The sequence below is a fragment of the Siniperca chuatsi genome, linkage group LG18 (assembly GCF_020085105.1).
Source record: "Siniperca chuatsi isolate FFG_IHB_CAS linkage group LG18, ASM2008510v1, whole genome shotgun sequence".
Lineage (NCBI taxonomy): Eukaryota > Metazoa > Chordata > Actinopteri > Centrarchiformes > Sinipercidae > Siniperca > Siniperca chuatsi.
Window position 1 is genome coordinate 1,815,634 of NC_058059.1, and position 14,880 is coordinate 1,830,513.

The following is a 14,880-nucleotide window of genomic DNA, read 5'->3' on the forward strand; positions in this document are numbered from 1 at the left end:
TCAGGGTTGTTTTCCCATTTACTTCGGTGACTTAGAAGTGTACAAAAAGCTTAATATCTATTAAAAACACACAACATGATGGAGCCTCTTGTCCATTTAACCCTCAAACAATGCATGCTGGGAAGTTTTGTTCCTTTAAAACTTAACTTGATGAGTTACTGTAACACTCAGCAGTGCATTCATTCAAATCATCATTTCACGTCACATGAACTCGTGTTTATAAGTTCTGAAATGGTCTGAAAATGAAAACTAGACATTTTAAGTTGAATTAACTTGAAATTAATAAAAACATATGTGTTTACATTAAGTTCATGATAAAGCATTAGTTGTTTCCACTAAATTGCTGCATGATGTTTTACAGTGTATAAGTCAAAGAAGACTTCATTTTTGTTGGTGGTAATAATGCAGTTAAATATTGGTAATCATTAATAAATACTCACTGTTTCTAATAAGTCATATAAAGCATTAGTACATTTTGGCATAATAAAGCCATTAATTACAACTTGTAAATCCTTTATGCAGGGTGAAGGAGGAACTGTAAACAGTCATATGTCCCGTATATACAGCTATGGTATGTGGTATGTTCTTTTTTAACTCACTGAATAAACTTAGTTTAAGAAAAGTTATACTAATCTAGAGGAGATATCTACGAATGTTTTCAAGGTTCTCTGTGGTGCTAGGTTGGTGTGCAAATATAGTATAAAGAAATCCGATTTATCATACATACAATTATTTTTCAAAGGTAAAACATAAGATCACAAAGTCCAGCAGCAGTTTGGTGGGAATGCTGGGAATTCCTATGTGTTTCCATGGTTTGAGCTGCGGTCCGGACCTGAAGGGCTGCTGTGGTTTTCCATTGAGTTTTCCTCTCGTCAGCCATCGATCTGTTAAGGTTGCCGTGGCACATGTGTTGCCATGTGGGCCAGCAGCTCACATGGCGCAGTACAGAGTCACTGTAAGGCCAGGAGGATTCCCTGACTGGAGAAAGCATTAAAGTGCGATGTGTTAGGGGCCATTTCAGGCGGTGATCATCTTTCTTTCTTCTCTCTCCACCAGCATCCACATTTTCTCAGTAAACCTCTTCCTGCTCTCTGCATGTCTGTTTCAGGATGGATCATCATGACTGGCAGCGAGGGAGAAGTAGAGGTCACAGGCGCTACGATGATGATGATGGTGAGAAAACAGTTTCCCTGCAGGCAAGACTGGATTACCAACTGAGCACAACACCTACGAACTAAAGGCCCTCAGACCGGCATTAATTGAGATTTTTTAGCCACTTGGGAGCAGTTACTTATAAAGTTGATATGGTGAACGTGTCAGCAAACAGTTGCTGATTTACAGATTAACAGACCTGCAGCCACATTATCATTATTTTGTCATGTTTGTGTCTCCTGATTGGACGTCAGTCCGGTCTTCTCTCTGTCAGCTCTGTGTTTGGTCTCCAGCAGCTGCTGAGGGAAACATCTGGCTCTTTAGCTGCTAGATGCTCCGCTATGTTCAGCAGCTGCTGAGGGAAACATCTGGCTCTTTAGCTGCTAGATGCTCCGCTATGTTCAGCAGCTGCTCTCTGACTGCGTCTGCCTGCTGTCTGCTGCTGAGCAGGCAGAATAAAGTGGGTTTATCAGAGCTTTTTCACTGAAACAGCTGCCTGCTGCTGCTGGAAACAACTGAACCAAAGCAGTACAGATGCAGCTGGAAAACCAACCGAGTTGTGCAGGAGTGACTGTACTTCAGACACACATGAGCATGAGTGTGGAAAGTGTAACTATCCATCCAAATCCTCCCCTTATAGGAATAGTTCGACATTTTGGGAAAGTCTTTGTGCTAAGCTAACTTAAGCTAAGCTTACTGTACAGACAGGAGAGTGCTTCCGATCTTCTCGTCTAACTCTCAGCAAGAAAGTGAATATGCTTATTTCCAGAAATGTCGAACTTTTCCTCATCAAGGCAAATTTATTTTGGTTCAATTCAGTTCAGTTCAAAATGCTTTATTGGCATAAATGTAAGACGGACCCCACTGTCAAAGCATAATTAAAAAATCAGCACATAACTGTAGACATTTCTAATTATCTGTGCGTGTTAACAACAACCCTCCACAAGCTGTAACTGCATTGCTCGGCACTTCTTTGTTCTGTCTGTCTCTCTCTCAGAGGCCCAGCCAGTCTACATCGGCGTTCCAGTTTCCCACAGACGGAAAAGGCGTAGACATCATTCCTATGCGAGTGACCCTGACTGTGACACACGGCACACACACTACGATCACCACACACACCGTGAACACTCACGCCGGGGATACTACCACGACAGAGAGGAGCACTATGACGATGACGAGGGCAGCACAGAGCGCCACGAGCACGCCGACCCCTCAGGTTAGAAGCTACATGTCTATACGAGATAAAGTCATTTTCTACATGCATTGACAAAGTTACTCCCTGGAGTATCCTGGACTCAAAATAATAAACAGCTGAATAATAAAACGCTACAGAGAGCTTTACAAGGAAAAGAATGTGAAACAAACTAAACATAAAAACTTTTGATAGAAATAGAGTAAAAAGTGGAAGAAAAGACAAAATGGCGAGAGTAGAATGGTAAAACCAGAGGAGACATACAGAATAAAGTAATAAGCCAAGCTGATTCAAGGCTAAAGTAAAAAGACAAAAGTCTGAAGTGTAACAGGACTTCATTATCTCGAGATCTTGACAGCAACTACTACTTGTAGGATGGCAGTAATGGTCGGCCGCCATCAAACTCTGAACAACTACTGAACCCTCCCCCTGATGCCTTTTTATTTTGATGGGCTTTATTCCAGCCCTACCCTCAAAATGTCAACTTTAAACGCAATATAACTAGCTATCAGTGAGTGCCATAAAATGTACAAAGCACAAGGGAATAAATTGCCTTTTCTCTAGCTGCACCTTCAGGAACAATTTTTCAATTTTCAAAAGCTTGAAATGAACTCAGTCCTATGACAACGAAAAGCCCAACCTTATCGGCAAACAGGTACAATATATCAAGATTCTGCAAAACCCCAGATTACAGGCAGTGCCGATGTTTTTTTAAATTCTTGTTTTCTACAATATCTGCACATGGCAACTACAGTATGGCTAAGGTTAGGGGAAAGGTCATGGTTATGTCACATAAACTATGGTTAAGGCATGGTAAGGATTAGGCAACTAAAACACTTGGCTATGGTCAGGGAAAGATTGTGGTTATGGTTAAATTAAAGCGATCACTAATCATTCATCCATTGCAGGTCTGTGAAGGCAGTCTGGCGTTGCACTGAGCTGTTCACATGAAAAGTGATGGAAGTTGTTGTGAGAAAAATTAAAAAGAGAGAGAAGTTCAAACACCGCCTTCTTTCACACCTCCACACACCTGACCGATCACTGCATATTGTGGGTGTGCTGTTCGATTGTCGGTTTTCAAAAATTACAAAAAGCTTTTTCACATTTTCCTCGTCAGTTTTAAGTCATTCATCATTTCCTGTAGGCAGAGAAAACCCCCACCAGGGACTGCGATTTCCTGTGAGCATGTTAGCATGCTGATGTTAGCATTCAGCACAAAGCATTGCTGTGTTTAAGTACAGCCTCAGATAGCTGCTAGCATGGCTGCAGGCTCTTAGCCTTTCATACTGCAGCTTTAAGGACCAAATACAGTTTCAGTTTAAGTGAAAAAATGAAACACATCAAACCTATTTGGTGCAAAATGTCCGGTACACGCAATAGTGAGAGACGTATGACCGGGCCTGATCTATGCTGTTAGGTAGATAAGCCTAAGAGTGTGTGATGAGGTAGAAGCTGCTAGTGCGTGCACGTATGTGATGAAGATTTTGCGGCATGGTCCCTGTTCCCAAGGGGCCATGAAGTCTGAAGCCTGTAAGCTGATTAGAGCTGAGGAACTCCAAGCTGTGTGTGTGCGCGTGTGTGTGTGTGTGTGTGTGTGTGTGTGTGTGTGTGTGTGTGATTTGGGGTGAGTGTTTTGTGTTTGCTTTGTATTTTTGCCTATTCCAGTCCGGATTCATACACAAGGCCTGAGGTGGATAGTTAGAGGAGCTGATGCTGGACTGTTGGGGCCATCCGAGCAAGAAAGTAGAAGTTATGTTGGTGAGGATGTCCTTGCTTTTCTTGCATGTGTGTGTTTGTGAGAATGAGTGTGTGTGCATGGACTTCTGGGAGGAGAGTACTCGAGGGCCCTGTGGTGTGTGTCAACCCTCTTAAAGCCTCTGGCTCTTTGCTGCTTTGGAGATTTCAGTGGATTTCTGCCACAGCTCAGAGAAGGCTTTTTCCCGACTGACTGAATGGCGCAGGTCTGACCACTTAGACCGCCTACACGCCGAATCATACATGGCTAATTGAAATAACAACAACTGGCTGAGGAATAAAACTCAAAAAGGAGTCAGCGTTGAAGCCGAAAGCAGAGAACCGAGCGGAAAGGACGCATGTGAGAAGGAGTGAAAGTGTGTCACTTCTCCCCACTCATGGTGGAGAGCGAGGGGTCGTGAGCTAAAGACACTCAACCTCAACAAGAGGACAGGAAGACAGACGCCTCTTTTTTCTTGGCCTAAAGCAAACCCGAGGATCTCTCTCCAGACACCTTTGGGTCTAACTGTCTCTTGTCAGAGGATCCAGTGAGCGTGCAGGCCCCCGGGGCGTCTTTCCCCTCGATTATGGCCTCCCGCTGGACCCTACCTGGCTCCCAAATAGGTAAAGATGGCATGAGTGAAGAGGGGGAAAGCCTGGGAAATGAGAGATACATGCTGTATTATAGTGAAGTTGTTGGTAAAATGGAAGCAAGGGTCACTGACATGCGAATTAGATTTAATTCCAGTATCTTTGCATTTACTTTATTTTTCTTTATTAATAAAAGGAGAAAATGAATGCAGTTTATCAATTAGTCATGAACCTTTACTTTTTGTTAGCCCCAAATCTGCAGTATAGACTTATTGTAAATAAATAAATAAAAACATTAAATTAAATTTAGGATCTTTTGTGCTGGGACATAATTAATGTAGTCTATGCATTTTTTTATGGCTATGCTGCCCTAGAGACCATTTTAAAAGAACTTAGTGTCACAAAGTCTGTTGATTCGCTGTTTAAAAAGCACACATGGTTAAAAAGTCAGTTATTTAAAGCAGCATTCATTGATTTCGTAGCACCTTGGGGACAGTGGAACAAGCTGAAGTCGCACCGTTTACATAATAACATAAAGTTATGTGTTAGCAAACAGCTGTCTGTTTCCACATCCAGCAAACATTAGCGTTAATTTAGAGTCGTGAAATATTACAAGCGTAACAACGTGATGCGTTTTCCATCCAAACCCACGAGTCTGCAGCTCTATCAGCTGTCACACACCGAAACTCTAAACACACGTCACAGCAAAGCATTGATCACAGAGCCTGACACAAGTTTGCAAGTTTTATTAAACGGCCATAAACACACATAAGATAAGAGCGAGTTAATGGAAAACCAGAACGAGCTGAGTGGAGCTGCAGAGTTCAAGGATCATTTGTGTGAGTTCGTCACAACAAGCGACACCTTTCACATTACATACAGCCGTCTGATCCATTGTCAATACGAGAATATTGATTAGTGCAGCTTTATGTAATATGCATAGGCAACTAAGAAGTTAAAGTACTAGAGGGCGGTGTGCATTTGTGTTTTACCATGACCCACAAATGATCTGAAACAGTGCAAACATAATACATCATGATCCCCTCCTGTGGGATTACATTGGCTGGTCAGAGATCAGATAAGTAAACAAACTACAAACTCAAGCAGAGCTCTAATGTTACCCGACCTAATGTGACAGAGCAGAGACAGTAATGGAAACAGTGTTGGGCACATTGTGGAACATTGTATTGTATTACAATTAAACACCATGCTGCAGTTAACATAGATTACATAATAGTTGCCTGTATGTGGAAGTGTTGATTGAGATTGTGAACATCACTGTCACATGAGGCTTGTGACACTTGTGGTTAAAACTGGAACCATTCAGATCCATGAGTTCATGTGTTATTGACTTTTGACTTTCTTGTGCTGATGGACAAACACACAAACAGTGGTGGGATGCAAGCGAACAGCGCCTCCGGGCTCGGACGTTAATGGGGATTGATCTGCTCAGAGTAAAATTAGAAAAAGGTGCTGGCTGATCAGATAGTCATTAGAGGAGCTGACGCGCTTGTTTTCTCGTTAAAGAAGGGTAACAGGGATTGTTTGGATCGGACGTGACTGGTCTAATGTCCGGCTGCCAGGCACATTCTGTCTAATTTGTAGTGTCGTGGGATTTAATCCAAAAAAAAGGATTTATGTCACATGCAGTGGTGGAAGAAGTACTCAGATTATGTACTTAAGTACAAGTAGCAATACCGCAGTGTAGAAATCCTGCATTCAAATATTACTTAAGTAAAAGTACAAAAGTATCAAAATATACTTACCAAAAGTAAAAGTACTCATTATGCAGAATGGCCCATTTGGTGGTGGAGCTTGAGGAAAAGTCAGGGAATCACCAAACTCATTAGGGTTCATCCTCTGGGGATGTTGATCTGGACGGATGTTGTTGGTTATTTTGCTCTCTGGACCAAAGTGTTGTTAACGTCTCATGTTCCTGAATCCCAGATCAGCAGCTTTTATCTTTGCACACGTCCTTCTCGGGTTGTTTTATATATGTTGCTTCTGACGTGGCTCAAATGTGAATTTAATGGAAATTTGAAACTGACTGTCTCTTGTTTGGCCTCCGTTTTGCAGTATCCCCTGCAGCAGAGCGGCTGCGCCACATACTGGCGGAGGATGACAGCACCCCAACGCCCACAATATTCACCGAGATGGACACACTACAGCATGAGGGGGGCGAGTTAGAGTGGAAAGAGTCTGCAAGGTACACACACACACGGACACACACACACAAACATGCAGGCGTCAGAGTGTCAGAGCTTTCATTAGTTTAGGATTTGGGGTCACTTTTGATGGATTTAGAGGTTGAGGGTTACATATGAGACATCACGGGTGCTGCGTGACAGGACTGCAACACTACATGAGATTAAAGCTACAGTTTAAATTACATAACAGCATCCTGCTGGTTGGCACTGCTGAACGTGGACAAATTAATCATTTGTCCCCCCCCTCCCTCTGTAGGTGGGTGAAGTTTGAGGAGAAGGTGGAGGAGGGAGGAGAAAGATGGAGCAAGCCTCATGTCTCCACGCTGACCCTCCACAGCCTGTTTGAGCTCAGGACCTGTCTGCAGACAGGAAGCATTCTGCTCGACCTGGAGGGCTACTCACTGCCACAGATCGTGGGTGAGTCCAACAACAACGTCTCCGCCGTTGCTGCTAAACATCAGAACTACACACATTGATACTGCTTAAAACATGAATTCCTACCTTCCAGACAGCAGAGCGCTCCCATTACTTTTCATACTCCAGGTGGCAGGCATTTTTAAAAAGAGGGTTTATTTACCCAAAAATGAAACAAAGGGGTAACACAAAGACAAACACTCCCAACCAAAGTACAAGTAAAACAAAACAGGATAATTAGTCCATCAGTATAAATATTTTAGCAATTAACCAAAACCAAAGCACCAACACACTAATATAGTATATATATATACTCTGAAGAAATAAGCAAAATCTCTAAACTATAAATCCCAATTTCCCCCCCATGATGTGGCGGGCACTTGGTACAGTCTGATTGGCCACTTCCTGTATTTAACAGCTCTGCCCCCCCCTCCTCAAGCAGCAGCACCCTCAACACTGTTTACTCAAGAAATAGAAATCAGAACAACTTAAGATAAACTTAACTAACGACGAACTAAAGTGTGACAGTACAAATAATAAATAATAAAACTGTGTCATCATTCATCTGCTTACTGACGTGTGTGCAGTGTGAATGTAATGAGCATGAAGTCGGACTAAATGAGGAGAAAGTGAACTGTTAAGTGTAAACTATAAAGAAAACTAAAGTGAGTGCAGGAGGGTTACCTGCACTTAAATCCGTCGTGTAGCCGCAGGTGCGGCCGTCAGATGAAAATCAACTTACGGACACATGAAATGTGGTTGAAATTGGTAAAAACACATACACACTTTCTTTATAGTTGTTTGGTTTTGGAGGTGCAAGCAGGGGAGTCCTTGGTGGTGCATTAAAGGACGCGCCGCAGCATTGCAGCGATGAACTTTGTTGTCCTTAAATTAAATGCGGCAGAGCAAGCAACAAAAGCTGTGTCCCAATGCACTATATACTGATAGTATACAAAATGTACTATTCAAAATGTCATAGAACCCTGTTTCTGCTGTTAGCATACAATAAATCAATGTAGTTTTGTACTAATAGGAAATTATGCAATACATGCTATGATCAATCACAAGTCATTGCCACTAGCAATTAAATTTGAAGCATTAATTGAATTATTGTCCACAGCTGAATGAGCTGAAAACACAACATTAATATTTTCATCAAGTTGTTGTGGCCAACGTGTTAGCAAACAGTTTCCTATTTACACGTCCAGCAGACACGAAGCAACACTGGCATTTATCAGGAGGCGTGTCTGTGTCTCCTGATGGACGTCAGTCCGGTCTTCTCTCCGTCAGCTCTGTGTTTGGTCTCCAGCAGCTGCTGAGGGAAACATCTGGCTCTTTAGCTGCTAGATGCTCCGCTAAGTTCAGCAGCTGCTGAGGGAAACATCTGGCTCTTTAGCAGCTAGATGCTCCGCTATGTTCAGCAGCTGCTGAGGGAAACATCTGGCTCTTTAGCAGCTAGATGCTCCGCTATGTTCAGCAGCTGCTCTCTGACTGCGTCTGTCTGCTGTCTGCTGCCGAGCAGCTCGAGTTCAGCGGGTTTATCAGAGCTTTTCCTGTTGGAAATGGGGTTGATAAGATCAGATTTTGCAAGATGGAAAACCAAAACAATAAGCGAAAACAGACTAAGAATCTCTGCTGCTGAGAGAAACTGCAGGGTGGGGTGATAATTCTCTGTGGGTTTATTACTACGGGCGACCACCCTCAGATATACACATACACAGTGCTGTGTGCTGCTTTAACAGACGAAGCAAGAGGTTTTTACCAAATATTTTATACCGCTTTTGTTTTCCGAGATCTTTCTGGAGCTGTATCACAACCATCTGCGATTCATTTTACGTTGTTTGCAGCTGTAGCTGAGCATCTTTCATTTGTGAATTGAACTCACCAGCGAATAGAGATTCAAACTACATGCAACCAACAACAATGTTTTCAAGAAAGAAAGAAAGCAAGTTTCAAGTGTCTGTTTAAAATCTGTGTAAAAAGGGTACAATATAGTTACTTAACTTGTAAGTGGTTTAATCCATGCAAAATTACTTTTAATGTTCATGCAAATTCAACTGGGCTGTAAACTTTGACTCCAGATGAGATCGTGGATCGGCAGATAGCTGATGGTCTCATTCTTCCGGATCTGAAGGAGAAGATCAGCTTTGTGTTGCTCCGGAAGCACCGTCACCAGACCAAGAAACCAATCCACCGCTCGCTGGCAGATATAGGAAAGTCCTCCAACACTGCTTCCAGTAAGTTTGTGCGCCGTTTGTATGCATTTTCAGCTACCAATCAGCAATCACCGAAGTAATCTAACCTTCTAATTACATCCTAATGCTTCTTTGTTTTCATGACCTGTTTCACCTTTCCTCGTACAATCACCTCTTCTGTGCTCATCGTTTTCACATCTGCTGCTGCTGCATCTGCTCTGTCAGACCGTAGTCCTCAGGTTAATCTGAATCGTAGTACTAGTTCAGCTTCTGGGATCCACCACTCCACAGAAGACCTACGCTCTCGGCAGTCAAGCAGCCTTGGCCGCCTGCGTGAGTCTAAACACACCACACAAACACACATTCATGCACCACCAGTTCCTTCCTGTTTTTACCACTACCTACACACGAGTGGTGGAAGGTAACCAAGTACATTTACTTAAATACTGTACTTAAGTACAATTTTACTTGAGAATTTCCATTTTATTCAACTATACCTCTACTCCACAGCATTTACTATATTTGGCAGATATAGTTTATGGTTACTATAAGATTAAGATTATACATAAACAAAACATACAATAAGCTTAATAACTAGTGGTTCCTGACCTTTTAGTCTTGTGACCTCTTACAAAAATCTGTGTCTGGGATGCTTCTCACGTTTCACATTTCCCCTCTTAACGTCTCACATGATTTCATTTAAATAACTGTTCAATGGCAAAAAACGTCAAATTATCCAATATTTTACAAAATCAGAGAAACCAAAAACAGACTTTTGTGTCAGTCACAGGAGACATTTTACTGCAGAATAAGTACTTTTACTGCTGACACTTTAAGTCAGTTTGCTAATAATACGTGTAGTGCTTTTACTTAAAGATACCTCCACTGCACCAACAAAAGCAGTGAAGAAAAAGACTGTTAGCTAGTAAACATGGGATGTAAACAATTCACAATTTAAAGTTAAAAAATAATCGGGTTTGTAAATGTTTTGTGAGGAAGGAAATGCAGTCAAATGTGTTTTGGTAAGAAACAAAATGCACACTTTTGTTTGTTTACAGCTTTAACTGCACAGGGCAGCTTTAAGTAGGATTTTGAGCGCAGGACTTAATGGAGCATTTTAACATTGTTGTATTGGCACACTCAGTGTTTGCAGCTATTTACCAAATTTTAAACTCTAGGCTCTCATTTTCTTAAATTCTCTGCTTTATTCTATGTTTTTATTCAAAACTGATGCCAGCTAACTCCCCACCACTGCATGATGTGTGTATAATACTCACCATGAATACAATGTGCGGGACATAATGTGTGTTTACTTTAGAGATGTTGGTCCTATTGTGTGCACCTTTGCTAATGTGTTTTGTGAATCTATCTGGGTGAAGAGGATTATGAAAGGATTTCTTTTTTCTCTGTGTGGTGTGTTCTTGTTCTCTCTTTGTTCGATTTTCATTTGTTCCCAAATCTGCTTTGAGGAAAAAGAGGGAAATGAGTCATTAAAATATAATCCCCCACAGAAACAACTTGTCATGGTGAAGTTTAGCACACGTTGTGGACATGCTTGAATGCCCTTTCTGTTGCTCTTATAACCCTTTAATAGGATGAAATTTGCACTGAGACACAACTCTGTTTCTTTCTTTCTTTAAAAAAACAACCTAGGATGGCATATTGTGTGCTTTAAATACAAGCAGTAGGAAGTTTTGTTTTGTTAGCAAAATGACCAAAATGCATCCCCCTTGTTAACCAGCCATCTCCCCTCTCCATCCCTTAGTAACAGAGTGCAGGGGCAGAGGGGATGTTTAGTTGAATATGTTAGTCCAGTCTGCCTGACTCATTGATCCTTTATCTGACTGAGGTTTGTGCGAGTTAGACTCTATGGCCCGACCGTGGCTCTGAGATATCAGCAGCCTGACTGTGCTGTGTATTGATAAATCCATGGCGCTGTCCGTGGTGCTAAAGTAACAGACAGATTTCTAATTGGGACTTTTTCTCTGAGTCCTGCCCTCAGTTTCATCTTGGATATATTCTCTAAACTATATAGCTGGGGGGGGTCATGAGTCGGGTCACTAGTCACTAACCCTCTGTCCCCCCTGGTAAAAAAATAACAAATTGCCTACTGAATATAAGTGTGTGGTTCATTTACAGATCCTGCCCAGAGCCGAAGCATGAATGATATTTCAGACACACCGAGCACAGACCAGGTGGGTGGATCTGTGTGCATGTGGGTGCTTTTGTGGGTTCAGCTTGCACACATTTGTACACCCCATACAGGGTTCACAAAGTTATACTTAGGACTAAGGTGATATTCTATATTTACATTCTTACTGTCAACAAATCCCATGAAAAGACCAAAACCAACAACATGTCGGTCCGTCTCTCAGTACTGTCTGACTTCCTGTCTGTGGCTCTCAGCTCCGAGCCTGTTGGTTCCTGCTGAAGATGTAAATCTTTAAAAACACCTCACAGATATATAGTTTGATGTTTAAAAAGGCTCAGTAGTTTCCTCAAACAGCTGCTCGCTGTAGTTTTTATCAGACTAACAGCAGGAAACAGTCCATTTGTTGGGGACTATTTCCAGCGGCGGATGAATCCACATGTGGTGCTGTAGTGAGTGTTTGGGGCAGCAGGACGGTGTGTGTGGGCCTGAGTCAGAATAAACTACAGTGTGTGTGTTCATGGTGATGAAGGACACACACACACACACACACACACCAACAACAACCTACATGTTTACTTATGTCACTTTTGGAGACGTTACATCGACTTACATTCATTTCCTGGAGACTTGCCCTAACCTTGACCACTGACCCAAAAATCTTAACCGGTCTTTAGTCTGAAATGTGTCCCCGAAGGTAGCCTAAGTCAGACCATCAACACACACACTAACAACTTCAATACACACTTTCACAGTCTCTCTCTCTCAACACACACACACAGAACAAGTGTTCATTGTTTTCTGCTTTTTTTTCTTGATTTTATGAATTGTACCTTTTTCGTTTTAATCTCATTATTACTTTGGCAGTATTGTCTTTGTTGCACTCATGCCAATAAAGCATATTGAATTGAATTGAATTGAAGATGTCACCCAGTGCAGCAGTGCGGCTCACTGATGTGTTTAAATAGTTTCTGGACAACAGTGGAGGAAGAAGATCCATCAGGCTGTGATTCACACACACACACCTGTTAATAGACACATTCAGGGTTGCTTTTGTTCTTTAAAGCATTCAAAGGTGTTATTGATTTGTAATCAGATAATTTCCTGTTGCTTGTGGGAAAATAACGATGGATTATTTCAGTTCTGCTCGCAGTTAACAGATGGCATAAAGTGACACTCTCCTGAGTGTGTGTTTGTGTGTGTTTGTTTTAAATGTTGCTGTGTTTATGTTTCATGAAAAGCTGAGCCTTCTTTTATGAGAAGGTATACGGAGTCGTCAGAACTACTTAATCCCTCTAATCCACGCAGCCTGGTAGCTGAGCTGGGACTTTGTTAAATTGTGTTTGTGCATGTACCTGCATGTGTATTTGTACTTATGATTGTGTGTTTGTGTGCAGATTTCTAAGCTTCTGTTGTTGCCCTGAGCTTAAAAGTTTGAACTGCTACCCAAAAACTATGACAATGAAGTTACAGTTTCAGTCACTTGCTTTTTCTTTTGATTTGCACCAAAGTATGTAATGAGTCGAGGTTCTACTTCACTGTATTGATTGTTAACCAGCAGCAGTAATTTTGTGTGTTTGTGTGTGTGTGTGTGTGTGTGTGTGTGTGTGTGTGTTTGCCATTCGGGTAAATATCTTGACAAGAACTTCAAAGCGAGCAAGAAAAAAACTCATGCATGTGACTCCTGAGTCTGGTTTAATTATTTGTTCACAGAAGCTGGCATGGCACCTCCAGCTTTCTTTGATCTGACCAATAAGCACACTCATACAGTACATGACATCATAACATGTAATGCCTACTGGAGGAGTGTAAAACTGCTAAACTCGCTACAATATAGCTGCAGGCAATTAAACCTTTTAGTAGATTTTTCTTAAATTAGTTGATATATGTGAGCTTGAAATGTCTTGTTTACAGTTGCTTAGGACCAAGAAGTTAAGAGAGAGTGAAAGAGGACCAGTTGGTGAATTGACTCTGAAAGCAGCATTAACAGATTATGAAGAGATTTTAATTTAAGCACCCACCACTTCACTGCCACGTGCTTCCTGGTGAGGAGGAGGAGGAGGAGGAGGAGGAGGAGGAGGAGGAGGAGGAGGAGGAGGAGGAGGGGTGCACCAAAAGAGCTGCAACACGGTGTTGTGTGATTTTATACTGTTTGTAATTCCAGGATTTCTATTGGATGTGTTTATGCCCCTGATACTGTGGGAAACACAGCCACCCTAACAGCTCTGCAGTGGTGGAGGAAGTATTCAGATCCTTTACTAAAAGTACTAATACTGTAAAAATACTCCTCTACAAGTAAAAGTCCTGCATTGAAAACTGAGTTTTATCAGCAAAATGTATTCTAAGCATCAAAAGTGAAAGTACTCATTATGCAGAAGGGCCCATTTCAGAATATCATATATTATATTATTGGATTATAATTATTGATGCATTAATTAATGTGTTCATCACTTTAATGTTGAAGCTGGTAAAGATGGAGCTCACCACTTTATGTACTTTATCTGCTGGGTAGATCTCCCCAGGGATCAAAAAAGTTTTATCTTACTCTATAATATTACATCATAATGTATTTGTTTATTATATGTTGTATTTATTCATCTGAATCTGTAAAGTAATAAATGTAGTGCAGTAAAAAGTATAATATTTGCCTCTGAATTGTACTGGAGTAGAAGTAGCAGAAAATGTAGAGAAAAAGTACCTCAAAATAGTATTTAAGTTGAAAGTACTTGAGTAAATGTACTTTCCACCACTGCAAAAGAGTGAGCAGAGGACTGACGGCTTAGTGGGCTTTCAGGCCAAAAACGACACTAAGAACACAAGTGGCTGCTTTGGAGGGGGGCATGCTGTCGAATGTGAAGGCTAATCAGATGCCAAAACACTGCACAGCAGTTTATAATATCACGAGGAAGGATTTTACTGCTCTTGAAAGTTATTACAGCAGCAATGATTTAATCTTCTGCTGTGACAAAAATACAGCGTTTATATTACAAAGTCATCCACCAGGAATGTGCTCTTGTACTATTTGATTGGCCAATGCAGCACCTTGCCGGTCGACGTTGCATTGTGTTCAACTGCTGGGGACTACGTTTTTTTGTCAGAGCTTCGGCAACCCTGCTGCATTAATGAAGTTTTCTAATTCCAGTGAATGAGGGGGCAGCGTTTTTTTTCACGCAGTGCTGTTGTCTGTCTGAAAGTTCACCACCATCAGCAAAAGGGTGCGTTGGAGATATGTTGCAGTGACCTATG

At 41.6% G+C, this 14,880-nt stretch overlaps 1 protein-coding gene and 1 long non-coding RNA gene across 2 annotated transcripts in view; one reads left to right on the forward strand and one right to left on the reverse strand.

Moving 5' to 3' along the window:
• The first annotated feature begins 278 nt into the window (after window positions 1-278).
• LOC122865668 (electrogenic sodium bicarbonate cotransporter 4-like) overlaps window positions 279-14,880 on the forward strand; it is a 35,053-nt gene continuing 20,451 nt past the window's right edge. Inside the window, 9 exon segments of the mRNA XM_044174432.1 lie at window positions 279-418; window positions 523-578; window positions 1,109-1,173; window positions 2,150-2,368; window positions 6,746-6,875; window positions 7,133-7,293; window positions 9,372-9,527; window positions 9,711-9,818; window positions 11,625-11,680. Coding sequence (XP_044030367.1) covers window positions 550-578; window positions 1,109-1,173; window positions 2,150-2,368; window positions 6,746-6,875; window positions 7,133-7,293; window positions 9,372-9,527; window positions 9,711-9,818; window positions 11,625-11,680 — 924 coding nt within the window. The 5' untranslated portion in view covers window positions 279-418; window positions 523-549.
• Window positions 406-7,414, reverse strand: LOC122865674. The gene is made up of 3 exons (XR_006375520.1): window positions 7,378-7,414; window positions 6,436-6,868; window positions 406-1,190 (listed from the first exon to the last, which is right to left on the reverse strand). It is a non-coding gene; the product is annotated as an uncharacterized LOC122865674 (long non-coding RNA).